Source organism: Erpetoichthys calabaricus, chromosome 9 (genome assembly GCF_900747795.2).
Source record: "Erpetoichthys calabaricus chromosome 9, fErpCal1.3, whole genome shotgun sequence".
Lineage (NCBI taxonomy): Eukaryota > Metazoa > Chordata > Cladistia > Polypteriformes > Polypteridae > Erpetoichthys > Erpetoichthys calabaricus.
Window position 1 is genome coordinate 166,514,529 of NC_041402.2, and position 20,431 is coordinate 166,534,959.

At 41.0% G+C, this 20,431-nt stretch overlaps 1 protein-coding gene and 4 non-coding genes across 5 annotated transcripts; all 5 read right to left on the reverse strand.

The window, feature by feature from the left end:
- Window positions 1–6,541: 6,541 nt before the first annotated feature.
- Window positions 6,542–13,296, reverse strand: LOC114658245 (heat shock cognate 71 kDa protein-like). Its single transcript, XM_051932353.1, has 9 exons — window positions 13,203–13,296; window positions 10,698–10,906; window positions 10,247–10,452; window positions 9,554–9,706; window positions 8,786–9,341; window positions 8,350–8,552; window positions 7,694–7,892; window positions 7,346–7,578; window positions 6,542–6,964 (listed from the first exon to the last, which is right to left on the reverse strand). Exons 2-9 carry the CDS (start codon window positions 10,900–10,902, stop codon window positions 6,770–6,772), a joined length of 1,950 nt encoding a protein of 649 aa, XP_051788313.1. The 5' UTR covers window positions 10,903–10,906; window positions 13,203–13,296; the 3' UTR covers window positions 6,542–6,769.
- LOC114658300 (small nucleolar RNA SNORD14) lies at window positions 8,053–8,149 on the reverse strand. The gene has a single exon (XR_003717349.1). It is a non-coding gene; the product is annotated as a small nucleolar RNA SNORD14 (small nucleolar RNA).
- Window positions 8,632–8,728, reverse strand: LOC114658298 (small nucleolar RNA SNORD14). The gene has a single exon (XR_003717347.1). It is a non-coding gene; the product is annotated as a small nucleolar RNA SNORD14 (small nucleolar RNA).
- Window positions 10,549–10,645, reverse strand: LOC114658301 (small nucleolar RNA SNORD14). The gene has a single exon (XR_003717350.1). It is a non-coding gene; the product is annotated as a small nucleolar RNA SNORD14 (small nucleolar RNA).
- LOC114658302 (small nucleolar RNA SNORD14) lies at window positions 10,993–11,089 on the reverse strand. The gene has a single exon (XR_003717351.1). It is a non-coding gene; the product is annotated as a small nucleolar RNA SNORD14 (small nucleolar RNA).
- Window positions 13,297–20,431: the final 7,135 nt, after the last annotated feature.

A 20,431-nucleotide genomic window follows, 5' to 3' on the forward strand; every position in this document is an offset into this window, starting at 1 on the left:
TAGGTGACCCGGGTTCGCTTCCCGGGTCCTCCCTGTGTGGACTTTGCATGTTCTCCCCGTGTCAGTGTGGGTTTCCTCCTGGTGCTCCAGTTTCCTCCCAGAGTCCAAAGACGTGCATTGGTGATCCTAAATTGTGCTTGGGGTGTGTTTGCCCTGCGGTGGGCTGGCGCCCTGCCCGGGATTTGTTCCTGCCTTGTGCCCCGTGTTGGCTGAGATTGGCTCCAGCAGACCCTGTGTTGGATATTGCGGGTTGGGTGATGACTGACTGACTGAAAAATCACATTGACACAAGTATTCAGACTCTTTGCTCTAACACTTGAAACTTGCCTCAGTTGCATTTCACTCCATTGATCATCACTGAGATGTTTCTACACCTTGTTTGGAGTTCACATGTGGTCGACTCAATTGATCACACAGATTCATTCAGACAGAGACACACACACCCATCTTTGGAAGGTTTCACAGTCAACAATGTGTATGAGAGCAAAAACCAAGCCATGATATCGAATGAACTGCCTGTAGAGCTTAGAGATGGGATTGTGTCGAGGTACAGGGTGTATTTGGGGAAGGCTACAAAAACAAAACAAAAAAAACCAGCAGCACTCAAGGTTCTCAAGAGCACAGGGGCCTCCATAACTAGAAACATAACAACATAAGAAATCTGACAAATGAGAGAAGACCCTTCAGTTCATCATGTCCGTTTGTTTAGCTAAGAGCTTGGAAGCTGTTCCAATCTCACATCCAGATTCTACTTAAAAGGTTTTCAACTACATGGCTTGGTAGTTTGTTCCAGAGTCACACAACTCTTAAATGGAAGAATTTTGGAACAACCACAAATTTTCCTACTGCTTGTCACCACTAAATGTTAGTATTTGGATACAATTTAAGGAGCCAGCTGCACAGGGAAAGGAAATTTTGACAAATATGGTAAAACAACATTAAGCATAGCTCAGGTGATTCATCTGTCAAACTTCTTAAATTTGCAGTTTACATTTAACTAATAAGCCTCATTTCAAACAGTGATCAGTCCATTACAGACAAGAACTGGAACATCTGACATTGTGGTGCAGCCGTAATAATTTGGACCTTAACATTCAAAAAATTCAGATGATTATAGATTTCTGGTAACAGTCACCTGCTCCAATGTCACTTGCTAGAAATGGCTCAGGCATTGGAGTGACAAGAGGTTTCTAGGTGCTGTGCAGTTGGAAAAACTTAAGTGGGACAATAACAGTACAAGTATTATTACATTTACCAGTAATGGTGCACTGCACAATAACGTGCAGTGAATACACTTGACTTGAGTATTCCTAGTTTTCATCCTCTTTCTCTGTACGTTTAGCATTCGTTTGCTCAGAGGTTGATGCGCTTGCTGCTTCCTGAGCAGCTCTTCTTTTCTCCACCCTAGCGGCCCGCTTCTTCTCTCCTTCCGTCGGCATCTTTTTGCATTAAAACTGATAAAGTTAGTGTTTGTGTTGCAATTACTTAGTACGTTTTCCTTAATTTTTCACTTAAGCTGGCAGTTAAGTCTTTAGTCTGCCTCAAGAATGATTTAAGATATGAAGAGGAAGGGGAAGTGACGGCGAAGGCGGTAGGGATGAGAACGGCGCCCGTGTGCATATGCTGCACGGCTGGCCGCTGCCGAGAGTTGAATCCACATTAAAATAAAATGAGGAATAGCATTGGAGGTCAATCATCACCCTGTAAGTGGACAGTAGACGTCACGTAGTATATGTGTACCAAATTTCAGGTCGATAGTTCAAACGGTTTGCGAGCTACAGGCAATTTCAAATCCTGGACAGACAGCCACGGTAGCATATTATACAAGAAGATTTGGCCAACAACATTTATGATACAATTGGTTACATTTCTTTTGTTTTTCCAGTTGGAGCACAGGTGGGTGAAATAATTTGCTCAGTGCCAAACAGTATCAGTGGTGGGATGTGAACCCACAACCTCATGGTTTGAAGTCCTTAACCACCGTGACATACTGCCTAATTAAGTATGTTCTTTTTGTGACAGCTGAGGAAATTCAGTCTCCCTCAAGTAATATTGGTCTAGCTCTACGCAGCGATCATGGAGTCCATTCTGACCTCATCTACATATATGTAACTGTCTAGATTGTTGCTGCCTCTGCTTAGGCTAAGATCAGTTTACAGTGCTTCATCGGAACCTGTGAAAAGACTGTGGGATGCAATTTACCTCACATTCAAGACTCCGAGTCCAGGGTAAGAAAGCAGGCCACAAAGATCATTGCCAATCCAACTCACCTAGGATATCACTTATAACAGGGGTGCCCAACTCCAGTCCTGGAGGGCCGCAGGTTTTCATTCTAACCCTTTTCTTAATGAGTGACTGGTTTTTGCTGCTAATTAACTTTTTAATTCATTTTCTTTGACTTGCTCTTGGAGACTCAGACCCCTTGTTTCTTTTTCCTTAATTAGCAGCCAAACAATAACGAGACACAAAATGAGCCAAAACAGGCCCAGCAAACTGTGACCATCATGCAATACAGTGGAACCTCGAGATACGATCACCTCTGTATACGAGAAATTCAAAATACGAGGAAAGTATGAGCGAAAAATTCAGATCTAAATACGAGCATTGGCTCGCGTAACGAGCCACGAGCCAGGCTGTGGGTATAGCTCGCGGCTTAGCAAGGGGGCGTGGTAGCAGGTGAGAGCCGCGATCTGCGGTGTCTGCGTTTCTCACTTAAGTGCACAGGTGGGAAACTGCCCACATCCATGATTGTTCCTGTGGCTGATGGGCTGCAGCTGCCATGTCCTCCCCGCATATATAGAGAAGCGCGAGCCGGTTAAGGGGGAGAAAAAGTAAAAGAAAAGAGAGAGAGAGAGAGAGAGGAGAGAGAGAGAGAGAGAGAGAGAGAGAGAGAGCACAAGCAGGCAGGCAGGCACGCGGGCGGGCGAGTGAGTGCAGGCTCGCGTGTAGCTGAACAGTGAGCTGAACAGGCGAGCCAAACAGCTGAAGCAGGACGGTGTAGAGAAGGTCAGCTGCATTAAGAGTGTCTCGCCTGTTGCAGAGCCCGCAGGTGAGATGCTAACAGAGAAGAAGCACCGGGGATTGTCATCTGTTTTTTAAAGACGGCATCCTTTTGACGTTTTAACCTCGTGTTAAAGGATTGTTATTCTTGTGTATTTTAAACCTCCACTTCACAACTGTTTTAAGGATTATTTATTTAAAGATTTATTGAATGCTCTACTGCACTTTGGACACTGGTTTTGATTCTTTTAATAATCAGTTATATTATTTACCAGTGTTATTTATTAAAGGTAGACTACAGTATATATAATTTATCAGTGTTATTTGTTAGGAAAATTGATTTTTATGTTAATATATTTGGGGTGCAGAACGGATTAACTGGATTTCCATTATTTTCAATGGGGAAGTTTGTTCTAGATACGAGAAATTCGCTATACAAGCTCAGTGCTGGAACGAATTAAACTCGTATCTAGAGGTTCCACTGTATCTGAAAATAAAGAAAGGTGAAGGTCTCAAGAATGCTGATCTGCTCTTAGAAAAGAGAAAATCCTTAATTTTGGAAATGTCTGCTATTGCACAATGAGAGCGGCAACAAGCCATGGAATTAAAGAACGGGTTTAATTAACGACAAGACTCAGCACCTCATTAAGCAGCTGGTTGGCGTGAAATTGGTTGGAGTTTCAGGCCCTGACTTAGCTGGCCTTCTGTTGGCTCACTCACTTCACATATCACTTCTGCGTTGGTGCCATTTAAGGAAAGAAATGAAGCAATTCAGACGAACGACGAAGAAATTCAGGGAAACATTTCTTAAAAACCAAGTCAATTAAACTTAAATAAAAAAAAATTAATTAGCAGCAAAAACAGGTCACTAATTAAGAAAAGGGCTAGAATGAAAACCTGCAGCCACTGCGGCCCTCCAGGACTGGAGTTGGGCACCCCTGACTTATAACAAAGACTTCCCTCCAGCAAACGGAAAGCTAAAACAACACATCACCTAAACAGTTTTCGTTCATGTGCAGATATTCTGACTAATCAGGTCTGAACTTTCTACTCAGTATCTATATATATATATATATATATATATATCTATATATATATACCTGCACACTAGACTACCTGGACATTTTTAATCCTCCTTTATCTCCATTTTTTTACTGCTCTTGTATGCTGCATCATATTTTATATTTAGCTTTAGTATTTGGTGTTGTCCTTGTATGCTGCACAAATACTATCAAGACACATTCCTGTACCTGGCCAATACAGTGAACTCTGATTCTAATATACTATGACAAAGAAAACATTACTGCGCTTCTTCTAAATACAAAGTTAATACTAGAGCACTTTTGTGAATGCAGAAGAAGAGAGGCTGGCTAAACAATCCAAATCATATTATGTGATATCATCTACGGTTAAATTCTGCTCTGTACTTGTAATATTTCTATTGCACTATTACATTGTATTGAGGATTACCTGTTATACTCTGTGTATTGTACTGACCCCTTTCTTTTCATACCCAACCTACTTGGAAAGGGGTCTCTCTTTGAATTGCCTTTCCCAAGGTTTCTTCCATTTTTTTTTTTTCTACAAAGGTCTTTTGTGGGAGTTTTTCCTTGATTTCTTAGAGTCAAGGCTGGGGGCTGTAAGAGGCATGGCCTGTTAAAGACCATTGCTGCACTTCTTGTGTGATTTTGGGCTATACAAAAATAAATTGTATTGTAAACAACTATAACACTGGTTGGAAAGAAAGCCTATAACCAGTGGTACTCCAGTACTTAACCTGGAAATAATGAGGGGAAAAATAAATAGGATGAGTGTTTTCAGTGGGCAATAAGCTTTGGAGTGAGCACAGTGGAGGCAATCTGGACTGGTTTGAAAATCCAAATCTTTTGACAAGAACAAGTCATTCACCTAGAGCTCACCAATCCTTTGCACCAAATGGACATACAAGTTGTAAAGTTCCTAAAATGCAGTGACTGTATAGATGGTAGGAATTTTTTTTAGTTCTTTATTTCACCTTATACAATTTCTTATATTAGGAATTTGTTAGTTTCCGCATATCCCTTGGGGTCAGAGCGCAGGGTCAGCCTTTGTACAGCGCCCCTAGAGCAATTACAGGTTAAGGGTCTTGCTCTTTTGACAGCGACAGGGATTCAAACCGGCAACCTTCTGGATACCAGCACAGATCCTTAGCCTCTGAGCCACCACGCCGCCCTGAATGGCTGAGGTTAGGCACATGGAGTCGTTGGATTAGCTGGAAGCCATTTGGTATTCCCCCAACAATCAGGAACTGAACGAGAAAAGGATGGCTTTCAAAAAAAGAATGTTATAAATAGCATAACTGCTAATAGGGTACAATTGTTTATAGATTGCTGCACACGATTACAAGGGTGAAAACTAAACAAGCTTTCCTCCATTGACTTAAGATGTTAGTTTCCATTAATGCTACCAAAATTTTCCAGAGCAGCCTCTGAGGAGTGCTCCATGAAACCAACTCCATTAAATCACTCAAACGGATTCTACAGCAGATAAAATTATCTTACTGTACATCTCCGATCAGCAGAATGCACTCATCACCCCAGTCCTTCCCTAAATGAAATATCATGAAGTTATTCAAAATAAGGATCATTTGCCAGGTTCTGAAGGGGTCCTTGGCTGGTCCGGCACCTGGTTTTTGTCATGTTAGAGTGTTTTTCTGTTATCAGATAGATTATGCTGGACCCACAATTAAGTGAGAACACCTGCCAACAGATTGTTGTGTCATGTAATTGTTACATGCAAGATTTGCTTCTCAGATCAACATGCACCCTGCGAAGATTTGTTCTAGTCTCACACTAGACTTAAGTGGATGAAGGTGAAATGAAAATGTGGAGTACAGCAGTCAGCCTACTTGGTCACATTTTATTTGAGCTTCACTAATTTTATGAAACGAGTAGAATGGAAATGTGCTTCAAGTCAGGAAGCTGGCACAAAGATTAAAACATCCTACCTATCAGGTTTGTGGCATGTATCCTTTGAGCAGGAATGCTGCAAGTGGAAATTTAATATCTGAGGTGCTGTAAAAGCAGTTACAGTCTATTCTGCGACTGAATGTGAACCCCGAGAGCATCCGAGCTCTAGCCTGCGTGGATTGTGCAGCCTTAGGATACAGGTCTAATCTGGGGGTCAGCAACAAATTTGGGTTTTGACATTTCAAAGAACAAATTACTGTTCAATTTAGGCAATAGTGCTCTTAAAGTCATTTGCACAATACAAGACTCCAAATGGAGTGCCATCCATTGAGCTAGTAATAACAAAACAAGTAGGTTACACTAGGTGAAGACTCTGAAATTTTCAGCAAATTTCTAAATGTATACTGTTGGCAAAGACAGATTTGACCCCTAAAACATGGGTGGGAATAATGAGACAAAACGACAATCTGTGGGGGCTGACCTGCATTAGACTAAGCTGCAGGAACAGGCTTACATCTTCAACCTCAATTAAACGTGGAAAGATCATTTGACTTTGCAAACCACCTTTACCAAAAAAAGGTCAAAAGCCAGTCTCAACTTCATTTATTCACCAGGACTCAAGTGCATCACCAGCATTAACAGTACAACAAGAATGACACTGCGGCAAGCAGTGAACAATTTCAAGTATCAAAAGACAATACAATATAGCAGCCATCATTACGCAAGTGAGCAGTAGCAGCCAATGGCCAGCCTTGGCTTACTAGATGGGCCCTTCGGGTAGAACTTTGTTGCTTTTAAAAGGTAGCATGCTTGATTCTTTTTTAATCAACCTCTTCAATAGTAGGGCCAGAGGAGCTGCCGCCGCCACCACCACCAGAGGGTGCTGCACCAGCCCCTGGGAATCCAGGCATTCCACCTGGCATACCCCCTGCACTCTGGTACAGCTTTGTGACAATTGGGTTGCACACCTTTTCTAGCTCTTTCTGTTGATGTTCAAATTCCTCCTTTTCAGCAGTCTAAAGAGAGACACACACAGAGTGGAGAGAAAAAATTTAGTCATATCTGCAGTTGCATGCAAACTTCAAAAGGCTAAAAACTACTAAAAGCAAAACAGATTTAAAATGTTAAAGTTTGGACATTTTTGTAATTGCTCTGAAATGGTAGTTAATACTAATGCTCAAAGCATTAGGCTAATTTCTCAAAATAAATATGTGCCACCCTGCAGCACATTTAAGAGTATGAAATTTGCAAAATACCTTCAAATAGTATAATCTATATAAATTACTCTGCCCTACTTTCAAAGGATACAATAAAAAAATTAAATTACTGGCAGGCCAGAAAAAAAAAAAAAATGCCAGAGGCATTAGGAACATTAACAGCTGGATGCTAACACTCACCTGGTTCTTGTCCAGCCAGTTGATAATTTCATTGCACTTGTCCAAGATCTTCTGCTTGTCCTCATCACTGATCTTACCCTGGAGTTTCTCATCTTCCACTGTTGACTTCATGTTAAAAGCATAGGATTCAAGAGAGTTTTTGGAAGAAACTCTGTCCCTCTGTACATCATCCTCTGCCTTGTATTTCTCAGCCTCTTGGACCATGCGTTCAATGTCCTCTTTGCTTAAGCGGCCTAAAATGGAAGGTTATTCCAAAAACGTCAGATGTTTATCATGCCACTAATAGGAATAGGTTTAGGTCATGAGATAAATTTAATGCTGCATTTTCATTTTGGCATAAATTTGTACCTTTGTCATTAGTGATGGTGATCTTGTTCTCTTTGCCAGTGCTCTTGTCTACCGCAGACACATTCAATATACCATTGGCATCAATATCAAAAGTGACTTCAATCTGAGGCACACCACGGGGTGCTGGAGGAATGCCAGTAAGCTCAAATTTTCCCAGCAGGTTGTTGTCCTTTGTCATTGCCCTCTCACCCTCATAAACCTGCAAGAAAGAATAGAGTATCACCCACTCTAAGCAACTGCAACATGTCGAGATTAAAGAAACAAAAAATTCCCTAATCTAGGGGATATGATTACTTTAAACTTGACTGGGCCTTGGGGTGGTGGTTTCACTGGGGCCTAGCAAAATTCTCACTTAAAGCTCGCTCAGACATCCAAGGAAGGAACTTGTGCCTTCTTAGGCCTTTCAGCCTCAGGTGGAAACTACGAATGACTTAGGAATAAACTTCATCATTGCGAACTTTAAACAGGCCAACTGTCATTGTTTCTCAACTGATTTTTTGAGGTTGTGATGTTAGTTAATCTTGGCATAAACTTGATCAAGGTTTATGGTGGCAACACAAAAGAAAATATGTAATTTAACTCTAGAAAAAAAGTGCAGGTGTAGGATTTGAACAAGACCAATTATTACTGTAACAACATTTGTGCACAGGTATTACCTGAATGAGCACACCAGGCTGGTTATCAGAGTAGGTTGTGAAGGTCTGCGTCTGCTTAGTTGGAATAGTAGTATTACGTTTAATTAGAGCAGTCATGACACCACCTGCTGTCTCAATTCCAAGTGACAGGGGAGTGACATCCAACAGCAAAAGGTCCTGCACATTTTCAGACTTGTCTCCAGATAGGATAGCAGCTTGCACAGCTAAAATATAAACAAAAAGGTTTAATAGGGGTTGGGATCCACACACACAATGACTTTTGAAAGGAACAACCCTCTGAACTCGCTCAGACATCCAAGGAAGGACATTATACCCTCTTTGGCCATATAGCCTCAGGTGGAAACTACGAATGACTTAGGAATCAATTTCATCATAGCGAGGTTTAACCTAACCCAGTGGAAAACACTTAATGAACTAGCCCAAAATTCTCAATTACCTGCTCCATATGCAACGGCCTCATCAGGGTTGATACTCTTGTTTAGCTCTTTTCCATTGAAGAAGTCCTGCAAAAGCTTTTGGATCTTGGGAATGCGAGTTGAACCACCAACCAGCACAATATCATGGATCTGAGACTTGTCCAGCTTGGCATCACGCAGAGACTTCTCTACTGGGTCAAGAGTGCCACGGAAAAGATCAGCATTGAGCTCTTCAAAACGAGCCCTGGTAATGGAGGTATAGAAATCAATGCCCTCATAGAGGGAATCAATTTCAATACTGGCCTGGGTGCTGGAGGATAGGGTGCGCTTTGCCCTTTCACAAGCGGTGCGGAGACGGCGAACGGCTCTCTTGTTGTCACTGATGTCCTTCTTGTACTTGCGCTTGAACTCTGCAATGAAGTGGTTGACCATACGGTTGTCAAAATCTTCCCCACCCAGGTGAGTATCACCTGCAGTAGATTTCACTTCAAAGATGCCATCTTCAATAGTCAAGATGGACACATCAAAAGTGCCACCACCGAGGTCAAAAATTAGCACATTTCTCTCAGCTCCAACCTGGAGAAGTAAACAAATTCATGATTTCTGAAATAACAACTGGACCAGAGAAAGTTACCCCAGAAAATTGGACAAAATTAAGTGCCTTCAAAGTCTAAAAAGTTAACTGATTTTTATCCAATGACACATAGTCCAAACCTATTACTCAATACTACCCACCAATAAGACAATTTAGAAAGCTCACTCAGGATAGTACAGAGCTTATACCATACCTTTTTGTCCAAACCGTAAGCGATTGCAGCAGCAGTGGGTTCATTGATGATACGAAGGACATTCAGGCCAGCAATTGTACCAGCGTCTTTGGTGGCTTGGCGCTGGGAATCATTGAAGTAAGCTGGTACTGTTACAACTGCATTGGTGACAGACTGAAAGAAAAGAAAACCAAAATTGTCAAGTCAAAATTCTGGAGTTTGATTCATGTTTTTACTAAAGGTTAGCCTCAACAAGCTCGGTCATAGAAGAAATATTTGTACAGACTTATGCTCTGAGCCCAAATTCAAAGCATCCAAAACAAGGACAATGGAAATCTCCATATTAGACATGCAAAACAAGGGGGACAAAGTATGTTATTCTGGTAAAACCATGACCCTTGGCAACCATACCCAAACCCTGCCACCAAGCGGACATTAGTCTCATGTAACTAAGCATGTCTCTCAGGCATAGGCTTTACACAAAGACATGAGCTATAAGCCATTATGACCTTTTCTGGAAAGAGCAAACTTGCCTTGGACAGAAGAGGGCTGACACCAGCTCATTTCTAAATGTAAATGCATAAGTAAAAATGGCATTTGTGGCACATTTACAAACAACCATAACTGAATACAAACACATGAAATTATAACTTTACCTTACCAAGTGTAATGCTAAGGAAGAAGGGGGAAAAAAAATGTAAAAAAAAAATTCACCTTTCCAAGGTAGGCTTCAGCAATTTCTTTCATCTTGGTGAGAACCATTGAAGAAATTTCCTCTGGATAGAAGGTTTTCTTCTCTCCTTTGTATTCAACTTCAACTTTGGGTCGCCCACTGTCACTAACAACTGTAAATGGCCAGTGCTTCATATCCGATTGAACCACTGTATCTTCAAAACGTCTGCCAATCAAACGCTTAGCATCTTAGGAGACAGGGTGGTGGGGGAAAAAAAAAAAATTCTGTTATGTGGAAGATCTTTCTAGATAGTTAACAGCCCCTTAGATAATAACTGTTAAACTCGCTCAGACATCCAAGGAAGGACATTGGGCCATCTTTGGCCTTTCGGCCTCTGGTGGAAACTACGAATGATAATGGAATCAACTTCATCACAGCGAGACTGTACAACATCCCCACCCTTTCCCAGTACCCTAAATAAAAAAAAATTACCAAATATTGTGTTGGTTGGGTTCATAGCAACTTGGTTTTTGGCAGCGTCACCAATCAACCTTTCTGAATCTGTAAAGGCAACATAACTGGGTGTGGTCCGGTTTCCCTGGTCATTGGCAATGATCTCCACTTTACCATGTTGAAAGACACCAACACAAGAGTAGGTCGTGCCCAAGTCAATTCCAACTGCTGTTCCTTTAGACATGGTTCTTAAACAAAAAAAAAGAAAGATTTACAATAAAAATGTGCCAAAGTCATAAATGTTAAACAAAAAAAAAAAAAAATTGGTTAAAGCTCGCTCAGACATCCAAGGAAGGACATTGGGCCATCTTTGGCCTTTTGGCCTCTGGTGGAAACTACGAATGACTTTGGAATCAACTTCATCATGGCGAGCAACAAAAGAAAATGCCATTGTTCAAGTTCCAAAAATTATGCACATCAACACACAGCCTTTAACCCAGCTCTTCAAATGCTGATTCAGTATTTAAAATAAAAAATTAGCCCAACCCATACCTTTTCATAAGGACTGACTGTTTAAACATGTCATACAGATGGATCCTATGATTTAGAACAGGTGATGTTTTATGGATTGTGAACAAAATACCCTGGCCGAAGTAAAAAAAAAAAATTAAAGTCTTGGTCAAAATGAACTGGAGGCACAAAAAGGTAAATATTTTTGAAGCTGCACAAACTTACAAGTTTCATTTTTCTATAAAATGTTCGTTAACTGAGGGTGATGGAAGGCTAGTTGCAAATTTTTGTCCGGGAAATATGAAATTTTGGTCGCATTGTAATGATTACTAGTTAAAGCAATTATGTGCACAACCACATTAAAAAAGGCTAACATGTGGTCTTCAAAGAATAGGAAGGAACATTATGGGGGAGGGGTTTAAGCATTATTTAATTAAAAACGCTCACCTTAAAACGAACCAGTAAACACCGTTAAAACGTCCTTTACCAAAGTATCCAGAATTTAACGTTGAACGAAAAGCCACCTCATTACATAACCAGGCAAAGCAGAGGACATTTTTCCTTTGTGTCCAATTACACATCCCCATAACCCCGGCGCCACGTGGGGAACACAGTGGCAGATCTTATATCCATGGTACATCACTACCCCCTACTGTATGGAGGTTGGAGTTCCCAATAAATGTACAATCTACACTAAAATACTGCGAGATTTAGCCAATCATCTCTATATAGCCCCCAACACCAGGATTAATAAAGCACACCCGCTCAATCCAATCACTTCTCGCCTATTTGAGCAGTATATTCGGTTATCTTAACATTCTTCCAAGACTACTTGCGTTTATTCGTCACTACGCCTCTTACGATAAATACAAACCCAATATAACAATACATCCAAGTTTATAATCATAAATGATATTATTCACTGTATTCCTGCCAACCCAATCGGACGCTTTTATTTCAGCCACCCGAACCGTCTGTTCTGTAATGACCAGCGAGGATGTTGCGCATGTGCATTAAACTACCGGAAGCGACCACAATCTCCAGGAAAACCGATCATTCATTCTCCAAGCACTGCGAAAAGCCGGTTTCTATCCGGGCACTTTGAGACGAAGAAAATATTTTAAACGAAAAGTCAGCCCATCAACTAACAGCATTCTTTAAAGTCGGTCAATGATTATACCTTTATAATAACTGCCTTAAACATGCACTCTGCCCTGCAGTTATTCCTTGACCAGATGAGCGGGATGTAAATAGAGAAAAATCGGGGGTGGGGGTTCGCACCTAGAGGAAATACAATTTAAAAGTATAATCAAAAGTGATCAAATTGGGAGTTCTCACGATCACCAACACCCGAACATTGAGAAAAATCTCGCTTCTGAGTTAAGAACAAACATCTGAAATAATAACCAAAGAAGCTTAGCGGAAATCTGTAGAGGGCCATGTACATATCGGATAATATATATATATATATATATATATATAAAATTTGAACTTTGAATTAACGACCTCAGTTTAGTTGCTTCCGTACTTAAAGCTCCACTGTTGAAATGCAGCTCAACAAAGCGGTTTACTGTAACCCTCCCCCATCCCCTGGGCGAATAGCCAAGCACATGGTGTTCCTTACCAGTGTATCTGAAGGACAAAGCACTGGCAGGGATTCGTGCCGCAGTAGTGCAGCAAGGGTCCACCACGCCGCATCCCTCCCTGTATGTTTTAATTCAAGCTCAGAATGGTCAATACAGTAAATACAAAATAAAATAAATACGAACGACACAACGTCCCGCAGTTAAATTCCAGACTTCTAATGAGCAGATAGTCACTGGTAAAACATTTAAATCCATCGCTTGTAGTAAACTTGTATTACATTCTTTTCTGCCAGTTAAGGGAAACCCCACCTAAAGTCCATATTCTTCTATAGAAAATAGCCAGATACAGATAAACGATTAACTCAGAAGAAATATTATTTAAACAAAACAAACATCTAAAATGAAAACCATTTTACCTTTGTGATAACGTTAAAATAAAAATACATTACCTTGGTTTTAGTGCTTAAAATTATGAAATGAAGTGCTGTTGCAACAAGGAGCCGGTCGCAGTCTCCGCCCCGCAAGAATGAGAACGTTCTCAGTGCCAAGAAGCTCTTAAATTACTCTCCTTTAGAAAATTCACCCAACCAACGGTCACAGAGCGGGAGTATCATCCAATCACAATTTAAGACTTTCCACGCCCCACCCACCCTGAAGGTGGATATTCTCCTCTTTCCTACAACCGGAAAATACCTTAATATATTGAACATTAACAAAAATTGTATCGTATTTACATGAATTAAAAATGGACTCATGGTTACACATTAATAAAGACAGTAGTCATTTTTGCATTAGTATAGTAGACAGAAGACCAAGGGTGTTAACCATATAAAATTTTATTTCAAGAATCTATGAGCTATGGTGATTGTAAACGTAACCAAAAACAACCGGATGGCTTGTAACAAATAAATTGTGTGCTGGTTATACTTCACGTCAAATGTTTTACGATAACACAGAATATTCATAAGTCAAACAGATTGATTTACAGTTTCAGATAACTACTGTATATACGGCTTCAGTGTAAGGACGTTACAACACGATTTTTTTTAAAGGTACCGGTGTAGTACATAATTGCGTGTTACGACTTTTGTTGTTAACTGCTGCCACATTTATTTCGATTGATATATACATTCACCCGCGAACTAAGGAGCATTTTTCTTTTTTTTTTATTCGACTTTCCAGAACATTCTACTTGATGACACAGGGGATGTCGTCATAACTTCCGGCGGCACACATGGCCAATGAGAGTATAGCACGATCAGACCATGTGTAGGGGATGGAGTGCAATTAGAAGCATATATATTAGTCATCTATTTTTAACGTGCATACTGCTTACAAAGCTCCAATGTGTGGTTTGTGTAATCTTTGTCCATAGCTATCAAGATTAACCGGTTGCATTCCTGAAACCCTGTTAAGAAAATTCCTGTTGTATTACTGTATATATATATAAAATTATACAATATTTTTTCCCTAACCCGCTTATCCAGGGCTGAGAGTCCCTGAGACGCTGAAGCCTACCTCAGCAAGCACAGGGCACATGGTAGGAACAATCTCTGGACAGGATACCAGATCATCGCGGGGTAAACAAACACGCACACACACACATACACTAGTGCTAATTTAACAACATCAATTTGCCTAACCTAAACTGATGCTTCTGAGTCACCATGGATAATAAAGTTATTAATTACATCTGAAAATCCACATTCTTTTACCTGACATACTGATTGGAAAGGATGATTGTTGGGCTGTTATTAACTGTTAAGAAATAACTTATACTTACAGTACTTCTGTGAATATTACTATATTAAGTAAATAATGATTAATTTAATATTAGTTCACAGTAATCCAAATATTCTATTTTCAATGCATAATTTTATTTATTGAGGGTGGCACAGTAGTTAGCAAGTCTGCTCCATGAATGTAGTGTCCTGGGTTCAAGACACATACCTTTTTGTGGTCCGTGTGGACTTTTCATGTTTTCCTCATGGATGTGTAGAGTACTCTCATTTTCCTCCCACAACACTAAAGACATGCAGGTTAAGTTAACATCAAATTTGCCTTGTGAAGGACCAGTGCTTTGGCCAAGGATGTTTCTTGCCTTGCACCAAGTGCTTACAGAATAGGTTCTTGTCCCCAGAAATCCCAATTGGATTAAACAGGTTTGGAAATATATATATATTTTTTTTTATGGATGAATGGGGGTCAAAAATAATCAGTATATCACTTCTACAATGTGTACACTCGTGTCACTTAAACAGCACATCTTTGGACTGTGTGAGATAGCCAGAGTCCATAACAGAAACCTGATTAGTACAAGTAAATGCATTAAACAGAGTAAGGGGAGACAATTACATAGTGACTATTATCATATTTAGGGTTATACTGTATACTCTAGACCAGGGGTGGGCAAAGTCATTCCTGGAGGGCCACAGTGGCTGCAGGTTTTTGTTCCAACCCAATTGCTTAATAAGAAGCACTTATTGCTCTAAAAACACTTCTGCTTCATTTTAGTTATCTCCCTCATTAAGATTTTGAACCCTTATTGCTTATTTAAGTCTTAAACAGCTGCATTCTCGGTTTTTAATTGCTCCTTATCCATATTACTAACCGAGAATGGTAAACCGGAAGGCTTGGATGCAGGTACACGGCGATGGGACCATGAGACATAGTGCGTAGGCGCCTACAGCGCGCGTCTCATAGACTGCAAGCGAAGTCTGATCCACCGCGAACGAAGGAGTCACGGCCCAAAAACGAAACAGCTCAATTAACGTGAATGAGAAATGAAGCAACAACACGCCCATAACTAACGACTAACGACACAGCCACACAAAAAAGAGGATTCTGCGCTGCACCCCAGAGTCAAACGGAAGAGGCTACGGAGGCCCCACAGGTCCACAAAGATAGTACGTAAGGCGCGGGAAAATACGAAAGGCGCAGGCGCCTACAACGCACTTCTGAACTAAACGTCCACACTACACAGCATGGTCCACGCGCTTCTAACACACCGCAAGCATAAACACGAGATAGTACAGAAACCACACAGATCCGGACTCCACAACATATGTGAATCACATTACAGTGATACAATATTAAGCACTTTACACATGGACAACTGTATGTAGCCCTCTCAAGAGAGTACACGTGCACACTACAAAGCATAGTCAAACCCGACATAGTACGGAAGGTGCAAGCGCCTACAATGCGCTTCGAAAGCACCGCAGGCAACAACCCGAGATAGTGCAGAAGCCACAAAGATCCGGACTCCACAGCATATGTGAATCACATTACAGTAATACAATACTATAAGTACTCACAGAGAACACAAACAGAAGAGGCTTTGGCATCCCACCCCACAGTCAAACCAGACAAAGTACGGAGTCCCCAAACGTCCCCAAAACACAGCATAGTCAAACCCGAGATAGTACGGAGGGCGCATGCGCGGATACGTGGGCGCCTACAACACACGTCTGAAACCGCGGAAGCAAAACTGTCTTGGCTCCAAAACCAAACAGCTCGACTAACGGAACTACAAAAGCGAGCCCGCATGGACAAATACAATGAACATAGAATCAATGAACGCAGGCACCTACAGCACGCGTCTGAAATTCTGCAAGCAAAGCAGGCACAGCTCCAAAACAAAATATCTCAACTTACGGACATACAGAAGCGAGCCCGCCTGAATACAATTAATGAACATAGGCGCCTACAACGCGCCTCTCAAACAGCGGAGTCAATAGATAAATGGCAAAGAAAGGAACGACAGACGGCCGCTAAACAATTCCGCCAATTAGCTGACAACGCATTCTGTAATGAGTCCATTATTAGTGAACATTCATTAGGATTAATGAATATACGTCCTTTGTTCATCATCTACACCTTTACACTCCAATATATGTCATACATTCATCAATGTATTTCGGGTGACCCAACACCGGGGGTAGGCGAGCGAAGCGAGCAGGGGGCAGAGCCCGCTTGTTAACAATAAGATGCAAATGACAAAATAAACCAGCAGTTATCCATTTTGCTTGTTACCCTTTACACCTGTGTGTATTTATCATGCACTATTTGGTTTAATTAAATACTTGGAAGGAAAGAGAAGAGAAAAAAGTGAAGGATTGAGAATTACCCATCCATTTTACACTTCAAAGTATTTGGATGATATCCTTAGAATGGAAAAAAAAATCTAGGATATGAGAATGACTTGACATAGCAGAGTTAAAGCACTAACAAGCCATGAAATGTAATTATTGGCAAGGATTGTTTTCTAATTAAGTAACTGGGTTGGAACAAAAACCCATGGCCACTGCGGCCCTCCAGGAATGACGTTGCCCACCCCTGCTCTAGACCCTGCCACAGCTGGATGCACAAACCAGTGTGTTTCTTCGTGCCAGTCCCAAGACCGGATAAATGGGGAGGGTTATGTTAGGAAGGGCATCTAGTGTAAAATTTTGCCAAATCAATAATGCGGACAACAATTTTGGATGATCTGCTGCAGCAACCCCGAACGGGAGCAGCCGAAAGAAGAAGAAGAAGGGTTATATACTCTAGAACTAAAAAGATAAAAAAACAATTGTTTACTTTTGTAGGTAGTTTTCCTTTGTGTATTACATATAAACCTACATGATTTGGTTGGAATCATCCTCCCATAGCTGTCATACTGCTGAACAACAGTTGTTATGTAACAGAATAGGGGTCTCACCCCCTCAGGGAACCATGTTCTATTGTTGAGAGAACGTTAGATATATACAACTTGAGACCAGGTATTGTTGCTGGCATAAGCAATGTTCTTTTATGCAATGTTTTTTTGCATAAAACCTGGCACAGGACATCACCATGTCCTGACATGAAAATGGTTCAATTTATCTGACTACTAGCAAAATACCCGTGCTTCGCAGCGGGCGAAGTACTGCTTTAAAGTTTTAAATAATAAACTGAGGGAAAATGTACCAATAATTATTTGTTAAGGATCTCTTTGTACACCACGTTGTCAGTTTGCCCCTCCGGTTGTAATATGACCAAGCTGTGCGCTGAGCTTGCTCTTGAGCATGCAACGTATAGTTGGCCATGTGAAAAGCAATCTTACCTCAAATCAATGCCAACCTTTGAATTGAAATGGGAGATCAGAGGGTATAACGGGGATGTGAGGAACAAAAAGTCTCTCCCCTGAGCCACCGCCAGTAAAAACAGTTGCCTCAATTAGGTTCTTTTGCAAGCATGTGACCTGAAGTCTCGTGCCATTATAAAGTTTCGGTGGCTGTAAGTTTCTCAGTAACATTATTGGTGCACCAACCTTCAAAATTAGATTATGCTCAGGTGTGCCTGGGGGATTCAGAGTGTGGACCGAGCTGCAGGCTATGGACGTGTATATGTACGTAAGTAGGATTCAGTTAGCGTTGGGAACCCGTGTACCAAATTTCTTGAAGATGGGCTCATTAAGTAACAAAGACCATTGGAAAGTTCAATATGGCGGCGGACAGTGGTGTCATACCACCGAAATAAGTACGTACATCGGTTTCGGTTAGCGCAGGGAAGCCGCCTACCAAATTTCGTGAAAGATGGGGCCATAAATAAGAAAGGTTAACATGGCGGACGTTGTCGACCGTTACTTGTAGAATTTCGAAATGAAACCTGCTTAACTTTTGTAAGTAAGCTGTAAGGAATGAGCCTGCCAAATTTCAGCCTTCTACCTACACGGGAAGTTGGAGAGTTAGAGATGAGTGAGTCAGTGAGGGTTTTGCCTTTTATTAGTATAGATGTATATGTGTATGTATATGTGTGTGTGTGTATATATATATATATATATATATATGCATATACATATGTATATATACAGTGGGGCAAAAAAGTATTTAGTCAGCCACCAATTGTGCAAGTTCTTCCACTTAAAAAGATGAGAGAGGCCTGTAATTTTCATCATAGGTATACCTCAACTATGAGAGACAAAATGAGAAAAAAAAATCCAGAAAATCACATTGTCTGATTTTTGAAAAATTTATTTGCAAATTATGGTGGAAAAAAAGTATTTGGTCAATAACAAAAGTTCATCTCAATACTTTGTTATATACCCTTTGTTGGCAATGACAGAGGTCAAACGTTTTCTGTAAGTCTTCACAAGGTTTTCACACACTGTTGCTGGTATTTTGGCCCATTCCTCCATGCAGATCTCCTCTAGAGCAGTGATGTTTTGGGGCTGTCGCTGGGCAACATGGACTTTCAACTACCTCCAAAGATTTTCTATGGGGTTGAGATCTGGAGACTGGCTAGGCCACTCCAGCACCTTGAAATGCTTCTTACGAAGCCACTCCTTCTTTACCCGGGCGGTGTGTTTGGGATCATTGTCATGCTGAAAGACCCAGCCACGTTTCATCTTCAATGCCCTTGCTGATGGAAGGAGGTTTTCACTCAAAATCTGACAATACATGGCCCCATTCATTCTTTCCTTTACACAGATCAGTCGTCCTGGTCCCTTTGCAGAAAAACAGCCCCAAAACATAATGTTTCCACCCCCATGCTTTACAGTAGGTATGGTGTTCTTTGGATGCAACTCAGCATTCTTTCTCCTCTAAACACGACGAGTAGAGTTTTTTTCATCTGACCATATGACATTCTCCCATTCCTCTTCTGGATCATCCAGATGCTCTCTAGCAAACTTCAGACGGCCCTGCACATGTACTGGCTTAAGCAGGGGGTCACGTCTGGCACTGCAGGATTTGAGTCCCTGGCGGCTTAGTGTGTTACTGATGGTAGCCTTTGTTACTTTGGTCCCAGCTCTCTGCAGGTCATTCACTAGGTCCCCCCGTGTGGTTCTGGGATTTTTGCTCACCGTTCTTGTGATCATTTTGACCCCACAGGGTGAGATCTTGCATGGAGCCCCAGATCAAGGGAGATTATCAGTGGTCTTGTATGTCTTCCATTTTCTAATAATTGCTCCCACAGTTGATTTCTTCACACCAAGCTGCTTACCTATTGCAGATTCAGTCTTCCCAGCCTGGTGCAGGTCTACAATTTTGTTTCTGGTGTCCTTTGACAGCTCTTTGGTCTTGGCCATAGTGGAGTTTGGAATGTGACTGTTCTGAGGTTGTGGACAGGTAATCTTTTATATTGATAACGAGTTCAAAGAGGTGCCATTAATACAGGTAACGAGTGGAGGACAGAGGAGCCTCTTACAGAAGAAGTTACAGGTCTGTGAGAGCCAGAAATCTTGCTTGTTTGTAGGTGACCAAATACTTATTTTCCACTATAATTTGCAAATAAATTCTTTAAAAATCAGACAATGTGATTTTCTGGATTTTTTTTTCTCATTTTGTCTCTCATAGTTGAGGTATACCTATGATGAAAATTACAGGCCTCTCTCATCTTTTTAAGTGGGAGAACTTGCACAATTGGTGGCTGACTAAATACTTTTTTGCCCCACTGTATATATATATTTTCTGCACCGAGTCATCTCCCCTTTTATGAGTGACTGTGTTAGTGGCCGTACTTCGTACAGGTCTTTGAACGCACTGAATACTTGTAACTGGTGTCGCCTGTCGGCTACTTTCGACAGGGAATGGAAGCAATTGTCGAGTAACAAAAATTATTTGTAAGCGATTTCGCATTGAAGAAATAGTAAAAACTTGATCACTTGGGTCAATACCTAAAGAAATACACACAGCAAATGGAATTGAGAATACA

Bases quoted from the DNA above. Each gene is read 5' to 3' on its own strand.
- LOC114658245 (XM_051932353.1), bottom strand. From the start codon at position 10,902: ATGTCTAAAGGAACAGCAGTTGGAATTGACTTGGGCACGACCTACTCT. The intron at 10,453-10,697 runs GTAATTTTTTTT...CTGTCTCCTAAG, and splicing joins CCCAACCAACACAATATTTG to ATGCTAAGCGTTTGATTGGC. The intron at 9,707-10,246 runs GTGAATTTTTTT...CTTTTCTTTCAG, and splicing joins CTGAAGCCTACCTTGGAAAG to TCTGTCACCAATGCAGTTGT.